This window comes from Urocitellus parryii, chromosome X (genome assembly GCF_045843805.1).
Source record: "Urocitellus parryii isolate mUroPar1 chromosome X, mUroPar1.hap1, whole genome shotgun sequence".
Lineage (NCBI taxonomy): Eukaryota > Metazoa > Chordata > Mammalia > Rodentia > Sciuridae > Urocitellus > Urocitellus parryii.
Genome location: NC_135547.1, coordinates 106,661,829 through 106,682,213, shown reverse-complemented (window position 1 = coordinate 106,682,213; position 20,385 = coordinate 106,661,829). Strand labels below are relative to the sequence as shown.

Genomic DNA, 20,385 nt, shown 5'->3' with positions numbered 1-20,385 from the left:
AATAACCTATAAACATTTTCACATTGGGATTTTCATGAGGACAAAAATATTGGTTGCAAAAGTTATTCTACTTTGTTAGTGCCAGCTACTTGGGAGTTTGAGGCAGGAGAATCACTTGACCCAGGAGTTTAAGGCCAGCCTGGGCAACATAACAAGGCTCTGTTTGTAAAAAATCAAATGAAATAAAATAAAGGCTGAGGGTGTAGCTTAGTGGTAGAGCACATTGTGATTAGCCTGCCCAAGGCCCTGCATTCAATTCCCTGTACCAAAACAAACCAAAAAACAAAAACAAAAGAAAGAAAAAGTTATTTTATTTTATTTTAAGGCCTTTATATACTGCACTTATATATTTATGCAGAGCACCTAGTGGTTCAGAGTTAATTTTTTTTAATTGTTGATAGATCTTTACTTTATTTATTTATTTATTCATTCATTTATATGTGGTGCTGAGAATTGAACCCAGTGCCTCACACATACCAGGTAGGTGTTCTACCGTTGAGCAGCAGCCCCAGCCCCCAGAGTTAATTCTTATTACAAGAAAAGTAGAATATTTCTGTAGTCAAATAAGCATTGATGTTATTTCCAGTAAAGTGAGGAATCATAATTCTGTCCTTAAAGTGTTTGATAAGCAATATAAATTATGAATTTTAAAAGAGGCATTTAAATTTTAAATTTTATTCTAGTGGTTATTCCTATGGAAACTATATTTGGAACGCTAAGATTCTCCTGGTGAGCTAAATAGTCAATAATAATATTATGTTTCTTTCTCTTGATTTATCATATTTACCACTCTGAAGATGATCAGCCAGCAATAATGCATTTCCATAGAGTCCAGGGATTTTGTTGTTCTTTTATACCTTCTCCAAATCCAAAAGGCACATTTGCTAATGAAATGATATAATGCTAAATCCCACAGAAATGTATATTCTGTATTCTTGAATAACAAATTTTTAAACACAGACATTCATAATGGAGAGAGTTATTATGACAGAGTCACTTGGGACAATGAACTGATATTTTCTTCTGGATTGTTGCCTAGCTATCAGTTGGGAATTCCCTATAGCAAAGGGTCTCCAAGGGCTTAAATTGCTAAATAAAAATAAAATGGACTAGTGGTCTTAAGCATGTTTTTACTTTTTTATTGAAATAAATTTTAGTTAATAAGTTTAAGGTAGTGGTGTAAACTACCACCTACAAAACTTTAGAGTTTAACTCCTGGTATCAATAAGATGCAATAGAGAAAAATAATTTGTTTCCACTGCAAAATCAAAGAGCTACTAAAGGGAAATAAATACATATGAATTCATGTAATCCATATATTTAAAACATGCATAAAATGTTTATATGATACTTGTTTAGAAATGGAAACAGTCACATTTATTATCACCAGTACATAAATATTTACATAAGTACTATGATTTAACATCTATGTCTGAGAAAGATAGATGTGTTGGTATATTTGGCTCTTTTTAAAAGATATAGTAAATATTTTAAATGTATCACCATTATTAGGACTAGAATGAGAATCTTACCAATTAGGATATGTGAAATGAAGCTTGTCTTAAGATCAAGAACACATAAGATAGGGAAATAAAGAAATACTACAAAACGGATTGGATGAAGGTCAATTTATATTTGAACTTTTGTACTTTTAGTTATTTGATTATTAATCATGCTGTCTATATTGTCCATTTATACTCACTATCTTACACATGTTCCTGGTGTAACAGAAATGGTTAAAAAAGAATCCCCTATACCTGTTACACAGCCTATATAGTCAACATCTGGACTGATACATTAACTAATTTAGTTTCTTTAGAACATTTTCCTAATCTTATTTCCCATTTTGGGAAGACTTTAAAAATTGGCTCCTATATTTTTGGATAAAAGCACTGTATTTATTGCTGAACAAATACAAAGTAATACATCTTAAAACATTATCTTAATTTTCATGCAGATAGCTAGGTTAACTATTGCTTTAAATGTTAGATATGGTGTTATAGAATATTGGGGTACAGGGATGTTAGAAGTAATCAAAATTTTAAGCTTTTCTTTTAAAATCTTCACCTAATATTTTAGCGAAGAGCTATCAATTCAACATTAAACTATAGGCTTCATAAAGGCAAAGACCAAGACTGTTTCATTTACAACTACATGTCAAGAACATTGCATAGTGACATGAAAACTGTTCTTAAATGAGTGAATAAAGATATTAAATGAGATTCCTTATATGTTTCTGGCACTGGGAAATTAAAAGATGCACACTATGATCCTTACTTTTAGGATTCTTACTTTATTTTTTTTTTAAATATTTTTAGTTATAGTTGGACACAATGCCTTTATTTAATTTATTTATTTTTATGTAGTGCTGAGGATTGAACCCAGACCTTCATATGTGTGAGGCAAGTACTCCACCACTCAGCTATAACCTTAGCCCTAGAGATCTTTCTTTCTTTGGGAGAAAATATATAAAGATGCTATAATATATGCAAAATGTAAGTATGACAATTTAAGCATGTTTCGTGATCCACAAAAGCACCAAATTAAGAGCAGTTTCTTCTGGTTGGTGGAAATTGGTGGGGGTAGACATCTAGGAAAGACTAGAAATACAGGTGACATCTATAATGCACCCTGAGATCTGAGTAAGAGTTCACTAGGCAGATGAGGTGGGGTCGCCCAGACAGAGCAAAAACATTTGCAAAGGAGCAGTTATGAAAAAAGACAACATATGATGGTGGTGTGGTCAGAGTACATTGAATGGCTTGGAGGACAGGAGGTACGATTGGGAAGTGAAACCAAAGCCAGGAAGAAAAGGGACACCTATGCTCTTCATGGACTTCATTCTCTAGACAGGCTTTCTCACGAAAAGGAGTTTGGATTGAAGTTAAAAAAGACTGGATAATTTAGAAATGCCAGTAAAGAAACTGTTCACTTACTTGCCAGTTATTAAAAATGCAATGTTTCTGATATGACAGTTGCACAGAGAAATGAGATTTAAATATGCATTCTACTATTATCATGTAAGTAAAAAGATACTGAGGATTAGAGCAGGACATTTGATGAAAAAAAAGAGGAAGTATAAGAGATACTTTGAGGTACAACAAGAAATCACATGCAGGCAGTGAAAATGTAGAAAAGTTTAAGGATGAACCTAGAGGTTTTACACTGGGAAATTTGCTGGATTATGATTCATTAGCCAAAATAGAAAACACAGAAAAAAGACCAGGTAAAAGGGAATAGTAATTGGGGAGTGGAAAAACAGCAGAATAAATGAATTTGGTTTTAGAATAGGTAAATTTGTGATGCTAATGTAATATGGGTTAGGAGATCAGAAGAAAGATCCTGACTAGATTGATAGATTTGTCACCATCCATTCCATTCAAATTGCAAACATTTCAACAAACAAACAAAAACACCCACAAAACCCAAAAACCCATTGGTCTAAAGTTAGAAACTTGGGCACATCAATAATTAAAGGTGAATGGAAGTTACAAATCTAGGAAAATAAAGGAAGGAGAAGATTGTGGATTGAGTAGTGCCACGAAAGCCAAGAAAGAAAAGAACTTCCAAGGAGGGCACGGTGGCACACTCCTGTATTCCCAGCAGTTTGGAAGGCTGAGACAGGAGGATCGCAAGGTCAAAGCCAGCCTCAGCATTTTAGTGAGGCCCTAAAGTAAAGCAACTTAGTAAAACTCTGTCTCTAAATGAAATATATAAAGGGCAGGAGATATGGCTCAATGTTTAAGCACCCCCTAGGTTCAACCCCTGGCACAAAAAAAAAAAAAAAAAAAGAACTTCCATGCAGAGCCTACTGACACATATGCCAAATACATAAGAAATTTTGGAAATTTGACTTCTTTTGAATTTGATTCTAGAAGGACTTTGGCGGTTTGACATTAGATTAGTAAACAAAATGTGCTTCATGCTCCTGATTTCAAAATGATTCTTGTAAATATATGTTATTTCTTTACAAATACATTGACCATTTTTTTGCCAGGGGGAATTTACCTTTGGACAATACTATTCCAAATATCTAATTTTTTCCTCATATCCACAGTGGGCTGAGGCAACTAGAAATTGAATTATATACACTGCCTTCTAAGGGCAGGGTAGCATTGATGGTTTAATTTCATAGTATCATAAAGTACCCACTTCATATAACTTGGTTAGCAAAAAAGGCCAAAACCTGGACTCCTGGATCTTGACAGGTGTTAAATTTTCTCTATTCTGATACTAAATAACACAAAGAACACACTCCCACCCCCCCACCCCCACCCCCATATACCCGCGTATATCATACTATTTTAGTACGGTTACATTAATTTACTAATGGCAAAATCAAAATTACTGTTTGGCCCTGTAACTTCTTAATATTTCATTTTATATCACTGAAGATAGATGATTACATTGACATCTTTTCTTGGAGAAAACACCATGTGAAAGAAGACTCTGAATTGGTAAAAGAGGGACTCATTTCTATTGCTTAGGGGCCCTATTTTTAACTTTGTGGGATGAAAACACTGCACTCAAGTTTAGATTAGAACATTTTCTGGATCTTTCAAAGGGCTCTGGAGCAAAGTAGGAACTGGTACCTTGACTTTTTCGAGGTGATCTTGGAGAGAGTCAATGAGGAGATCGCCCACTGGCTGCCAGGATCCCTTGATCACCTCGGCCTGGCGCAGCTTGAGATCCAACTCATCGGTAGCTTCCTGAAGTTCCTGTAGTCTTTCAAGGGCCTCATCTATTTTCCTCTGCCAGTCAGCAGAGTGCAGGTTCAATTTTTCCCACTCAGTGTTGACCTCCTCAGCCTGCTTTCGTAGTAGCCGAGTGACATTCTGGGCTCTCTCTTCAGGAGGCAGCTCTAAATTGGCAATGCAACAAGGTTTTAGATCACATTTATTTTTTTTTAAACCAAACATTGTTGAAAAGGTCAGACTAGAAGAAAAAAAAAAGATTACAGTTTAACAAGAGGCCAACCTACTGATTAATGACTATTTTACACTTTGGCATAGGTTTTGATATAGTTCAGAAACATCTAAAGTCTGTCTTCCTCAGTGAATCTGTTCTATCTTATATTAATCAGATAATCCAGATTCATTTAAGCTATTGAGGAAAAAAATGTTAGGATGCACACCACAAGCTCTAATTTTCTTCAGTCAGGCTCTTAAATTGAAAATTAGCTTGTAGTTTTTGAAACAATAGAATTCATTCTCACAGATAAACTCTTTTGTTTATTATTTTCTAAATGTTCCAATAATGGATCACTAATCTCTTTTAATGTTTATTTATGGATGTGCAAACAGATTTATGCATGGTGGTTTATGATTTCTTGTTCTTTTTCAACATCCATGTTTAATTTGAATTGATTCTGTTTAACCTGGAAAATATGAGAGCTATCCAGACCCTGGCAGCAAGAATGGATGGGCTGCTCTGTCACCACTGATCCTTCTATCAATATGTTATTACAGTTCCACATTCAATTACCTCTGGGCTCCTGGTAGAGTTTCTCTAGTCCTTCCAAAGGCTGCTCTGTCAGAAATATTCGTACAGTCTCAAGAGTGCTCATGATTACAGGTTCTTTAGTTTTCAATTCCCTCTTGAAGGCCTGTGAAATGAGATGAAAAGAAATGTTTATTTGGCTTGTGGCATTCTTCTCAAAATTAATCCTGGGTGCTCAGAACTTGTTTATGAAACTCCCAGGTCAATTTCTATCTTCTTTGTTTGTAAACTGATAGTCATAAATCAACAAAGAAGGTTATTGGGTCTTTCTGTTAATGAGGAAACCAATGTGTTTGTAAAACTATTCGAGGGAGAAGGAGGAGCTTTCAAGATACTTGATGCCCTCTCATTATGATAAGAGCACTTTGTTTACATAACCTGACTGTCAAACTTAAAATTTAGAGCTAAAGTTGCAAGGTATTTATTGCAAAAACCCAAACATGTCTAATGAGGATTTAAATACACCCAAAATAATGGACATTCAAAGTGTAACAGGAAGCTGGAACTATTTGGAGGTACCAAGGCTTTACTGAAGTATACAGTGAATCCAAATTGATAATCACCAGTTAATTCTGTCAAAATGTCTGACAGTGACTAAAACTGTATATTGAAAGTAAGCTAAGTAAAACTGTCAGTACTTTCAAAAAATACCCATTACATTATTCATTGTGACCTCTCTGAAAAGCAGAAGTGTTCTGAGCTGATGTAGTAATTGTGGGAAGAAGTTTCTATAAATCAATAGACTTAGGTGTCTTTAGGCCATGTAATCTAGCTATCAATTTTAATATCAAATTTATAATTTCCCTTGATACAGGGGATTAAGAGAAAAACCTGAACCCATAGTTTCTGCCTTCAGGTAATTACTAAAACAAAAAAGAAAACAATATGGCTGAAGGTGTAGCTCAGTGGCCTAGTATGCATAAGGCCCTACATTTCATGCCCAGCACTGACCTCCCCAACACAAACAAGCAAACCCCAAACAGCAACAACAACAAAACACAGAAACCTAACACACTAGAATCAGAGTAAAAAACTATAAGTTCATATATAATCTAGTACTAAGAGGATGGTGGGGCGTACTGCAAGACTAGACTAAATTAACAAATACTATGAAACCATTAAAGAAAGTTATTGACCAAGTTCTGTGATCTCAAAAGTGAAGGTGCTAATAAAATATTAAGTATTGCATAAATGGTAATATATTTATATAACAAAAACAGCAATAATAATTGCCCTGACCTAGGGCTTCAATATGCATGTCTTTTTTTTTTCAAATCTGCTTTATTTTTAGCAATGTTTGCTACTGAATTTGAGCATGTTCTGTCAGTAGGGAAAAAAACTCACTACTATCCCCCTTTAAACTTCAGAATACTATTATGATACAGAAGTGCTCCAGACTGGATTGTATGAAATGTTTATCAATACAATCTTCATGTTACTCATCATTCAAAAGAATCCTGTCTTATACTTTGCAAAATGATTCGTCTTCCATAGTTATTTACAATTCAATTGAGAGAGGCAAGGTATTTGAACTAAAATAATGGAGTTGCACAAAATGGAATATTAGGATTCAGCCTGTGTATAGGGAAGTAATTTCTGTATTGTAGGATATTCTTGTGTCCTTGAAATCCTACTAGGTAGGTGGATTATTTACTCTGCTTGCATAGAAGGTTGATTCTATCTCTAATATTTCAATTGCAATCTGCATGTGTGTGTTTATGCTTCTGTATGTGTATGCACTTCTTGTAATCCTGTATTTTTTCCCACATTTAATTTTCCTAACTTCAAGAAAATTATCATTTTGCCTGGTTTCTTCATTTGGATTTGACAGGAGGCAACTGATACTGCTAATTATAAAATAATGGCTACCTTTGTTGAACTATTGTATATCAGTGATTGTATTAGAGAATGGAAATCCAAAGCTGAATGCAAAACAGTTCTTCTCATTTAAGAACTTAAAATATATAACGGAAGAGTCAAACATATGAATCACTTCAATATAATGTGGAAAGTGCTACTGGTATATACAACCTCAGAAAAGCATCCCAGAGAAGATAGTAATCATTCAGAATTCAAAAATATGGCCATGAGTTAGTCAGGGAAGAATGGGTTATAGGACATTCCAAGAAGAGGAAAGTGCTAGTACAGAGAGATAATAGACATAATATCTTTATAGCATGTACCAAGATCTTTAAGCATTCTCATGTTTCTAGAACATATAGAACAAGGAGAGAACATGCCCTGAGATGAAGCAAGTCACTCTCATTATTGGGCAGTATATTAGATCTTTTAGGTAAAATTTGAAGCTCAGCCTCTCTATGAAATATAGCCCATATATAGTTTGCTAAAAGCCTAGGTGTTATGGTATAGGTAATTAGCATCCCTTGAAAGGATTTAAGAGCTGCATGGAACAGGCATATGAATGTTTCAAATAGATCTTCCTAAAATAAATACAGTACTCTCCCCTTACCCATGGTTTCACTTCTCACAGTTTCAGTTACCCATCGTCGACCACAGTCTGAAAGGGTAAATGAAAAATTACAGAAATAAATAATTCATAAGTTGTAAATGTGCACTGTTCTCAGCAGCATGATGAAATATTGTACAGTCCTGTTTAATCCTCCCTGGGATGTGAATCATCCTTTTGTCCAATGTATCCATGTTGTTGTATACATTACTTGCCTGTTAGTCACTTAGTTGTCTCAGTTTTCACAATGACAGACATGATTTCCATAGCACTTGAGTTCAAATAGCCTTTATTTTACTTAATAATGGCCTCAAAGAGCAATAACAATGAAATTAGCAATTTGGATATGACAAAAGGAAGTTGTAAAGTGCTTCCTTTAAGTGAAAAGGTGAAAAATTTCAACTTAAGGAAAGGTTTTTTTTTTTTTTTTTAAATCAGGCTGAAGTAGTTAAGTTCTAACGTCAGTTATGTTGTTAATTTCTTACTGTGCCTAATTCGTAAGTTAAACTTTATCATAGGTATGTATATAAAGGAATGTACACAGTATATATAGAGTTATCTTTCAGGTATTCATTGGGGGTCTTGGAACATAATATTTCCCCAAGATAATCGAGTACTACTACACAGATTGTATATCTGAGAAGGGCAGAAATGGATTCAGAGAAACAATGAGAGACAATTGCAAGAATTCAGTGACAGAATATGAAAATGTGACCAAGGGCAGGGGTGCCAAGGGAGAAAGAAAACAGGGAGAGAATGGGGAAATGTTTAGAAAATAGAGATATGGGGATCTGGTGAGCAGATAGATGCTTTAGAGAAGTGAGAAGAAGAAACAAGAAGGACTCCTAGTTTTTATTCTGAGCAGATGTGTAAACAGTGGGTACAGTGAGACAAAGTATGAGAAAATAAACTTTCCTACAAAAGGCTCTAGCCTCCTGAGAACTTTCCCATACAATGTGAATTAGATCTGTAACCATTTGTCTAGTTAATTTCTATGATCCAAGAGGGCCAAGTGAATATACCCCAGAGCAGATTCCCTGGCTAAACTCCAAGGTGTCTGAAAGACTAGAGTGGCTATCTCTCTTGGTAATCACATTTCAAAAAATATGAAGCCTAGACCTTTGAGACATTTTTAGACTGAGAAATGTGAGACACATGGGGCAGCTAGCTGGTTCCTTGAGAAGCTGGAAGTAGACTCAGGCCCCATATGCTTCCAATGAGAATCTTTCAGGAAGAGAAGGACACCTGCATCCTTCTCCTTTATAAACAGAGAAAAATAAAATTTTCATGCAAGTAGAAATTTACTAGGCTCTTGTTTATGGTCTCTGCAGCCACTCAAACAGGAAATATTTTATCAACATTCATCATGTCACCACTGGGTCAAGTTTCTTTAGGCAGAGGAGAGGGGGAAAACAATATTTACTATAGAGTATTTAAAAGAAATTTGGCTCTGATACAAATATCTCATGTGTATTCAGGATAAAATTAATAAATACTAATATAAAAGCTTGACCCTAAGGGAGAATCCTGTATAGGAAACAGAGTAACAGGACATGATATGTTCAACTTGGAGAGGTAAGATTCATTCCACAAGGAAATGATAAAGTCACTGGAGAGAAGAAAAGGAAATTCAGGAGTCATTCTCTCATTCAGATAATATATACTGAGTGCCTATATATCAACATTTAATGAGTAGAGATAAAAATAGAATCTCAAAAGAACGAAAAATAATGGAAAGGTGGAGAGTGTGGGGTAAATGAGGAATACAGAACTATTGAAGAGAGTGACAGTTTGGAATAGTAAGAAGGAAACCAAGAGTGAGCAATCATGACACACAGAGGTCAAGCCAGATCTGCACTGAAAAGTGTTCATTGGACTTGGTAAGAGCGGTTTAATAGAGGGCAATAGTCTAAGAAGTAGAATTAGCCAAGGAAGGAGAGGAAGAAGTAGGTATTTCCAGTGAAAACTACCTTATTTTTTTCTGATAAGAAAAAGAGGACAATAGGACAAGAAGATAGAGGATAAGAAAAGGAAGAATGCTCTTTTTAGGATAAGAATTATTTGAACTTAGAATGAATGACAGAAGCTAGCAATAGGGTAACCTAGCACTGAAGTTTTCAGGATATGAACCTCCAACGTTAAAACCAGAACAGTTCCAGGAAAATTGAGCAGTTCTCAGAAAACCAAGATAGTTGGTAATTGCAAATAGAAAAAGATATATTGAAAAACTGGACAGGAGAAAGTAGAGGTAATTTGGGGGGGGGGAAGGTCTGTAAAATAAGGAAATGCATCTTAAAGGTCTCATCAAACTTAAAATGCCCAAGATACTATTTGATACAATTCCATTGTTGAAACTAAAAATTAAATAATTTGAGGCGAAGGGCCATCCATTGTGAGAGACCACTTGTTTGTCCCTCGAGTTGTTGCCAAGGACTTAGTTCCACCACAGCTGCACAGTTCATTTCTTAAATATGACTCATTGAGGATTAAAATGAGTTTAACAAAAAGACAAAGGAATTTCTGTCATTACAAAGACATAAGCACCATTATTTTCATATCATTGCTTGAAATTAAGAAAAGAAAGTAGATGGAAGAGAAGGTTACATGATTATATTTTCAGAATTTAGTACAATTTAGACTAAATTTTTTAAAAGGGTGAAAACACAGAAAAAAGGGAAGAAATGCTTCATGAAAATGAGAGGATAAAGAATATTATAATGTTTGTGATTATGTGAAAAATAAGCAATAATGTGTCATATTAAACATGGTTATATGAAAGATTCTCCATTTATTTAGTCAGCAAATTTTGAGCACCTATTATGTACAAACACTATTTTAGGCAATGGCTAGCAGTGGTCCTTGCAGCATGGAGTTTCATGAGAGATAAATAAATATAGTTAAGGAAAAGATTCTGTATTAAAATAATGAAAGATCAAAATTTCAGCATCTAAAAACTTACCATGAACTTCATGCTCTAATATATCGCATTTTAAGAGAATGGAAGATGGAGACACTTTTAAACAAAAATATGAACATTCAATGCACCTTGATAATAAGCACCTTGTTTCTCAAAGAAAGACTATGTTGAATGAGGTTTGGGAAAATGCATGTACATATACAACATTGATTTTTCTCTTTTAGGTTATGGTTAATATTTTATCAGACAACTAATTTTGTTCATATTATGATATAAAAAGTTATTGTATAAGGATAACTTCTCCCATACACATAACAGAACATAGTTTTACAATATTTAGATATCAATATTCAAATGTTAAGGTAATTACTTCCTTAAATAATTACAATTATTTTCTTTAAATATCATCTTCTCCATACCTTTCTCTTCAGTTTTCCAAAATAGACCCAAGGGTTTACAATAGGTATGTGGAGGAATTAGAAGCAATTAGTAAAAATTTAGAGCACCTCTGTGTAAATAAAATAATATTTTATTGTATAAATGAGAAAAAATAGGCTTACTGAATTGATGTTTTTTCTTTAGATTTTTTTTTATACTGGGGATTGAGCCTAGTATTTTTACCACTCAAATATATCCCTAGCCCTTTTTAGTATTTATTTTGAGGGAGGTCTTGCTATGTTGCTGAGGCTGGCCTTGAACTTATGATCCTCCTTTCTTGGCCTCCTCAGTTTCTGGGACTACAGGTGTGGGCCACAATACCTGGTATTCTTTAGCTTCCTAAGGTTTAAAAAATTACATGAAGCCCTTATGATGTTATGGTAATGGTAAATCCCAAAGTAAATCAATTTATTTTGAATGTTAAATTATTTGATGGTTATTGCTCACAGATTATAAATACTGGCCAAATGGGTGACTGATTCCTTATTAATTAATTCATTCAAAATTATTCATTTTAAACCTATTATGTATAAGGTAGGGAAAATTTAAGGACTTGATATGTATCTTTAAAGAGTCAATCATTTGGTTAAGTACATACATTTTTGGTGTATTTTTTTTTATATTGTGAATGTTACTCCAAAGAAAATTGAGGTATAGATAAATTAGGGTGTACTTAAGGCCATTGATTGATTGGATACTTTCAATCCAAATGTTGAAATTCCTAAGCCAGTCTGATAGCAAAACAAAACAAAGACTCTTTGAATCATAGTAATTTTGAAACTATGCAAGTAGAAATATCTCATGGATATGAAGCAAATCAGAAACTTTAAAAATACCTGAAAATAATGGAGAAGAATCAAGGAATTGATTCCAGAAAATAAAAAGATATATATATATCACCAAAAACTAATAATGACATAAATAGAAATAGCTCAGAACCACGTGTGGAAGGGATGAAGAGTGAGGTATAGACTTATTTAAGGTATTTAAGGTACCTCAATTAGACAGGGACAAGACGAGCACTGTGGGCCTAGGTACTGACATTAGAGGTAGAAAAACTATTTTCTTTCCTCTAGGGACAGGGGATACAGGATCCTTTTATGATGGACGAGAATAAATCACAGATGTATTTCAATCATGTACTTTCCCTGGAGCTAAATTTTACCTATAATCCTATAATCCCACTGAAGTGGCAAACTTCTAATTGTTTTTTTTTTTAAAGAGAGAGAGAGAGAGAGAGAGAGAGAGAGAGAGAGAGAGAGAGAGAGAGAATTTTTAATGTTTATTTTCTAGTTTTCGGCGGACACAACATCTTTGTTTGTATGTGGTGCTGAGGATGGAACCCGGGCCGCACGCATGCCAGGTGAGCGCACTACCGCTTGAGCCACATCCCCAGCCCACAAACTTCTATTTGTGTTAATCAAAATGAAATCTGATAGAATGACTGTATATGATTCCCGTATTCAGAAACGGAACTTGACAGAACCATCTTGCAAGCCTGGTTGGAGTGATGAAAAAAATACAGTCCTGAGTGGCAGGAGCCCTGAGGTCTAAGTCTGGTCTGGGCCAGAACCTGGCCACAGTGATCTTGAAAAGGTCACCAAATCTCTTTGAGCCTTTGCACTTTTCTTTGTAGAATGTCAAGCTTTTTAACCACCTTATTCAAGTTTGAATATTCAGTTCTAAAACTCTACCGTCAACGTATTTAGATCATTAATTGGCCAGAGACCCGTTAATAAGGTGGCAGCTTAAAATGGTCTCTGCTGCACATCATTACTAATGATAAAAATCATAGTCATAGCTTGGCACATGGTAGATTCTCAATAAATATTCTTGAATAAAAAAATCAGAATATCCAGTTAGAAAACCAGAATGTGCTATATAGATAGGCCAGTTTTATTTAGAAGCAAAACAAGGCTTTCATCTGAAAGCCTTAGGTTTATGTGTGTGCATATCTTCTTTTTTGTTATTTCATCTAAAAATCTTGTTTTGTGAATCATTAGAGGGAAAAAAAAAAGTTTGCCCATTGGGAAAAATAGAGAGTTCTTATTCTGGGCTTACTCTTAAGTTCTATATACAAAGCTGAGTGTAACCTTTGAGTTATTTCCTGGAATTTCCTTAAGAGGTGGTTCTATTAGCTCTGCCTTTTTCAACCCAGTAGTTTCTTAAAGGAGATGTTTATGTCCAAATACTCACAAGTTTCATGATTTGAACTATTGGTTGGGGGTTTTTCTTTGATCTGCAACATTTGCTAGATGAAAGAGCACTAGATGGACCCTAAAATTTAGAATGACACAATTATTCCATTCATTCAAAAAATGGTCACTGAGCAGACATAGGCAAGGACATTAACATAGTCATATCTGTAATTTGATCAGTATTTAATAGTTTTGTCATCCTATAGTATCATTCTGGTTCCCATATTATTTCTACCTCATCTACATGCATCCTATTTTGTGTCTATGTCTAGTAAAAGGGTTGTTGAACACAATTCTGTCACCATAATGATCCTCCTCATTTTAAAGAGCCATCATATTTATGGAGTCTAAAACACATAAAAATATTTTACCAAATGCTAACTTGGGGGGGACAATCAATGATCAATTAATTCAAAACCACTTAAAAAGGACAAGGATCTAGAAGTGTGGTATGTGACATGGTGACAGGAATATTGCTTCAAAGAATCTAAATAAATTGATAAGGGTTCATGAAATAAAGAAATGTGAAGAAAGAGGCAACAGAACAAAATCCAAAAGACCAAGCTTTCCACATTCATTGGGGATAGCTACCATTAGAGAAGTTGTGAAAATGGGCATGTAGGCTGAAAAGTAGAGGTCAAAATCATCTTTTAAAAAAATGTAATAGGGGCTAGGGATATAGCTCAGTTGGCAGAGTGCTTGCCTCACATGTATAAGCCCCTGGGTTCAATCCCCAGCACCACACAAAAAAATTATAATAATGCTTAACATGAGATCTATCCTCTTGTAAAATTTTAAGTGCCAACATCAGTATTTCTAACTATACTCTATGCTGTATAGCAGATCTCTAGAACTTATTCTTCTTCCATGACTGAAACATTACATACACTTAGTAACAATTATCCCCAACTTCTAGCATCCGTCTTTGACTACATAGTCATCTTTAAATAAGGTGATACAAAGTTTCCATCTTATTTTTTTACTCCACTATTTAGTAAAAGTGAAGATAAGGGAATGTAATATCAGAAACATGTAGCCATTGCTTCAGATGGTCAACCACATGAACCAAAGAATTAATTTTTAAATGGGGTTAATCAATTTGAAGTAAAGCTGAAGAATGGTCATATTTCAAGGCTGAATTTAATTTTTTAAAAAATGTCTAATTACACTCAGTGAGGAAACATTTTTGTGTGTTTGGTGGAAGAATTTGTTTAACAAACAAACTCCTTGTTAAGATTTAGTTTTCTGGGAGTCTTTTAAGATGAAAGTTATATTCTCTGAGACCAAGGACATGGGCTAGAATAGAGCCCAGGCTGCTTGCAGGTCTGTGATATTTTGGAAGAATAATTTAGTGCCCGCATAGCATCTTGAACAGCTGTTTGACTCTCAGTCCTAGGACTGGGCTGTTTCCAACAACCGCTGGGGAAGTCACTTCCTACTGACAATAAAGTTGTTAAGCTCTGAACTTACCTCGAAGAATCACTAAAAACATCTTTATCTGTTCCCATGACCATTTAGAGAATTAGGTCTTAGATCATTTAGCCTAAACCCTAAAATCTGGAAGTGATAGTACAAATGAATGGATTAACAGAAAATCCAGGGGACAAATTAATTTATATCTGTTCCTGAGAGGCTCAGACAAAATATGAGAATGTCAAGTGTAAATACCATACACATTTGTGTTGTCTATCAATATAATCCAAAAGCAGAACCCTTGATTTGCTCTAAGCACATATCTTCAAACATGATCTTTTTCAAGTCTTTCTCATAACCATAAATGGCACTAACAGTTACCTATTTATGCAAACTGTAGACCTCAGAGTTACCTTTCACTTTTCTTTTTCTCTTGCACCCCACATCCCATCTATGTTAAGAATTATCTCCTTAACCTTCAAAATATTTCTTGATTCAAATAATATTTTACCATATCCATCATTTCCACTCTGGTCCAAGTCATTGTCATTTCCTTCCTAGATGACTTTGCCACCCTCCCAACTTTCTCTGTGCTTTCAGTTTTGCCCCTTCTGGTCAATTCTGTGTACAGTAGTCAGAGTCAACTCCTAAACACAATAAATCATGTCACATCATCCCTGCTGAGAGCCCTTCAGTTATGTCTCATCACACACAGATTAAAATCCACCTCCAAACTAAGGCCTACAAGACCATTAACTATCTGGCTTGTTTTTCTCTCTGTCTGTGTCTATGTAGTAGCCTGCTCTTATTTCCCTTGAGGAACACTGCCCATCTCACTTTTCCTTGAATACTCCCAATCTGTTCTTGTACTCGGGGTTTTGAATTTGCTGCACATTCTGCCTTGAATGCTCTTCACCAAAGGTCTTTGCTTGGCTCATTCACTCACACAGATCTCTGACCAAATGTGACCTTCTCAGATAGGTAAATATTACCCCAGTATTTCTCTGTCCCGGCTTCATTTATTTATTTTTCTTCATAGCACTTACTACTATCTGGCATTATTTTACATATTAATGTATTGGTTTTACAATGTATATCCCATATTAAAATTGAACAACTATGGGTGCAGGGACTTGTTTTGTTTACTACTATATCTTCAACCCCTGCTAAAGACACTCAATAAATAGTTCCTGAAAGGATCAATAAGTCCTCAGAATCTTAGTTATATAATTTTTCTGAGCAAAGGAAGAAAAACAGATCAGGGGTTCACTTGTAATTAAAGGAATAAAGTGCTTTGTGAAGGCAAAACACTATACAAATATTATTTTCAAAGTATTTGTCAAGATATCAAAATATTTTGACAAAGTAAAAAGAAAACTTTGGTAGAGAAATCAATTTGTAAATTGTTCACTTTTCATCTTGTTATACTCATTAAAGAATAGCAGCATTAGACTCCATTCTTACATTTTTGATGACACAGCTACTTTTTAGAAGTTTTCCTCAAATGCCTAGAAATGCAGGTCTAAAAATAAGTCTTACGTCTCTTCTATTCAGCATCCCTAAATATGACTGCATAGGATATCACACTTATGCAAGTATAATTTCCGCTATTAGTGATGAAGAATAGATCAAAAAGATGTCTATTTCCTCCAACATAGCTAAGAAGACATCTTAGAACACTCGTAACTAAAAATGAAATTTACAGGGGAGCCAAACTTGTTTTGGAGTTTAGAAACTCCAAGAGGCCAGGTCATTGAATGTTGGAATGAATTACTCTATCACAACCTTTTGTTGTTTTTCAGAGGTGATAGGGGAGACTGCATTTTTCTTAACACAGAGCTGAATTAAATCTTAACATTCACAAATGGCACCCACAGACATTTTCTATTTCTGTGTAAAGAAAAGACAGAGAACTCATGTAGTTACCATATGTACTAAAATGTACCCAAAGCAAGCAGGCCAGCATTGATAATAGAATTAGCTTAAATAAATGTATAATCTACAACATGATTTCAGGATAATTTTATTGAATTTCTGAACCTCTGCCTCACTTCATGGTGACTTCTGAAGAAATCGAACATGCATAATATATGACCTGACAAATGAACAAGTAAACTACTTTATTCAAGCCTTTTCATTTGTCAACAGCATCCAAGTAATAATGGCTTTCTGTCCACTGTTTTAATAATGTATGTATTGATTACTTCCATCTAAATCTTAACCAGAAAATGTTGGGAAGCTTTGAAGGTGTCCTTAATGGTCTCTAGGGAAGGGATTATAGAGATTTTTAAATTGAAAGATAAAAACCTAATGACAAACAATTTCACGAGTAAAAATGTAAATAAAAAGTCATTACCTACAGCATTCTTATAATCAAGACCTAATCCCCTTTTGGATTTGGGATAAGAAGAAAGGAATGAAATAAGCTCATGGTTTATTACAGTTTTCCTTAGAAATTCCCTACTATGATTTGCTCCTTTAAGCCTGTCTCTATTTTAATCACAGAAGAAGACGAGTAATAAATATCACTTTAGTGACTGCTCAAGTAAAACAAAGGAAGTCAGTTTTAAAAATATATCTGGACCAGAATAATACTCACTAATTGAAAACGAGTCAGTCTAGTGAGGCAAGTAATGAGGAACTGTAAAAGCCAGGATAATATATTCGAAAGATATAAAAATTGGTCAGTTTATATTTGCTAAGGCACATTTGAGCTTTAATTATTTATAACACTTCACCACATATGGAGCATTATTTTATTAATTAGTCTTGAGAGCCATTCAGTTGTAGTTGTTATGCTGCCCAGCTGGTTTGGGGAACACAGATCCACTCTCCTGGGTGTGAAAATTGCTTTGAGGAGTGAGACTACGGTCCCTGTATGGACTATCTTAGAATTACCTACAGGAAAATCATATATCTTTCTACCACAGAAACTGAGACTGATTATATATTTTCACTTGAAGAAAACAGAATAAGAAATATGACATCTTACTATCAACTTTCATCATTAATATGAAATGATATCCAAAGAAAATGTAAATGATCTTTTTAAAAAAATTCCGATTTATACCAAATAAAAGCAAATCTGAATAGCGTTTGATTATAGTTTCAACTTTTGACATCTTAATGGGATATGTATTCCCGTAAAAAGCAAAAACCAAGGGCACCAATAATTTACAACAGATTGTAAGCAAATGATTTTAAAAAGGTGACACTGCAAATACATGAGGAATAAGTTTCTGATTACAAGTGACCCATCTTGATACCATACATTCTATATAAACAACAACTGAATCAAGAAACACAGAGAGCCAGATAATTTATAATCCTATAAAAATCAAAGTAAAACAAAAGTCTAATAAAAGTAAAGTACAATATCTGTAAATGACTAGATCTTGAGGGAGCTTTATCCTGATTGTGTTTCCTTTTTCTCTTTCTAATGGACTTCAGAAAATTGGATGGAATGATCCAGTTTCAAGGATTTTCTTTTGTTCTTTTTGTCCACAGCTAACAAGTGTATCACTAACCAGATGACCCTTTCATTATAGCTATGAAAAGGCTACTGCATCAATGTGACAGAACTGAATACAATCAGTGCTAAATTATTCTCTCATTGGCATTCAGGAGTGATGATGCCCTCTGAGGAAAGGAGAGTAAGACACTTTATGACAAGAATTTTCCTTAAAGATACCAAAAGAGACACATGAGATCACTGGGCCAGACTATAAATAAAAACAACATGCATCAAAGTAACTCTACACACTTTACAAAAAGATGCTTAGTTGGGAATAAACAGAAAACCCTGTAGGTAAGGAAAGAACATCACTATTCCTTCTTTCCTTGCCTTTGTTGTTGGTAGACCAGAGAAGGAAAAAGGTTAATGTTAATTCACTTATTTATTTTTCCTTCTTCCCATTCCCTCTCCTTTCTTTTTTCCTTGATTTCTTTTTCCATTATGTATTGTCTACCATGTACTAGGCAATATGTAAAGTTGTAGGTATAAAAATGACACCTCACCCTCACCAAAAAAAGGTTCTTGGAGTATGTGGTATATGCAGGGTGACTGACATTCATCAAACAATCACACATATGCACAATGACAAAGAATAATTAAGTCATACAAGGAAAGGTAGACAGAGTTATGATAGTGTATAAAAGCTAGATTTGGTAAAATGTGGGCATTACACGAAAGTTTGCATAATGACTGAGCCAAGATGTGAAGGGTTAGTAGATGATAATGTGGGCATTATGAGGGAATAGGTGTGGGTAGAAAGGGTTTCAGACAGAGGACCAGTATGTTCAAAATGTTACCTGAGAGAAATATTGAGAACTTAAACAAAACAAAACAAAACAAAACAAGACAGTATGACTGGTGTTCTACCAGCAAGGGAAAGAACAGTAAGAAAAGAAAAGGCTGAGTTCAAACCAGCCACAGAAGACCTTATGCCTCTAACTTGAGATTTTGGCCTTTTTCCAAGGGGATTGAGAAGCCACCAAAGAGTGTGAAGATGAAGACTGATGTAATTCAATTTACATTTTTACATAGACTAGTCTGAGTGAAATGTAGAGATTGCAGTGTAGGGGTGGTAAGAACAGATGCAGAAAGGTTAAGAGAAATAGATTTTGTAACTATGGTGAAGACAGTAGTAGAGAGTTGCAAAATAGTTTGGAGGTAAACTGACCCATGGATGTGGTAACAACTGAAGGCTGGAGGTTGGTCACTCTGAAAAGGTACCTTGCCAATTTGCTGTCATGTTGCCTGGTTAGCAGAAAATATGTAGATCCTCCAAGTTTTAAGGTTTTATAGATTGTAGCAACAAAACGATTAAAAAAAAAAAAGGTTTGAGAGCATTGGAAAACAGGAAAATGTGAGATGATTAAATCTAAGTTGTAGTTGGAGGTAGGTAAACATGAAGTAGGACTGGAAGTAATGTGTAAAACACAGAGTTATCAATGAGCTAGAAGTCCTGTTAGGTCAAAGAAAAGTAATAGGTGAGCACACCTGAGTGAGCACATGAATCAAGAAAGGATTATTTAACTCTGGTACATGTTACCCTTACTCTAGCATGTACATTTCCCTGAATCACATCATGAGGTGAAATTCCTGAGTCAAATAAATGAAAAAAACTCTCTCAGTATGAGAGTTTTAAGTATAAACGTTTTACCACTATTAAAAAGCTACCAAAGCCAATAACCAGGGATATCAAAATAGTATCTATAATAAAATACTGGCTAAAAGGGAACATGAAAATTATTTGTAACATATCCTCATCTTTCAGTTGCTGAACAAAGTAGTGATGGCAATCAAAATTTATGACGAATATTACTAGTCTCAATCTCCTGATTCCTGGTGCACTTGTAAAATGATTCATTTTCTTTGGTTTCTGGAACTAGATTAAAATTACAGATTTTTACAGAAATTCAATCTCATTTCACCATATCATATAATGTCT

General features: G+C 34.5%; 1 protein-coding gene across 3 annotated transcripts in view; it reads right to left on the bottom strand.

The window, feature by feature from the left end:
• Window positions 1–20,385, bottom strand: part of Dmd (dystrophin) — a 2,014,880-nt gene that overhangs the window by 351,461 nt on the left and 1,643,034 nt on the right. For all 3 annotated transcript variants that reach the window (XM_077794046.1, XM_077794047.1, XM_077794048.1), the window contains 2 exons: window positions 5,485–5,605; window positions 4,593–4,861 (listed from right to left, as the gene is read on the bottom strand). In XM_077794046.1, coding sequence (XP_077650172.1) covers window positions 4,593–4,861; window positions 5,485–5,605 — 390 coding nt within the window. The remainder of the gene's footprint in view (window positions 1–4,592; window positions 4,862–5,484; window positions 5,606–20,385) is intronic.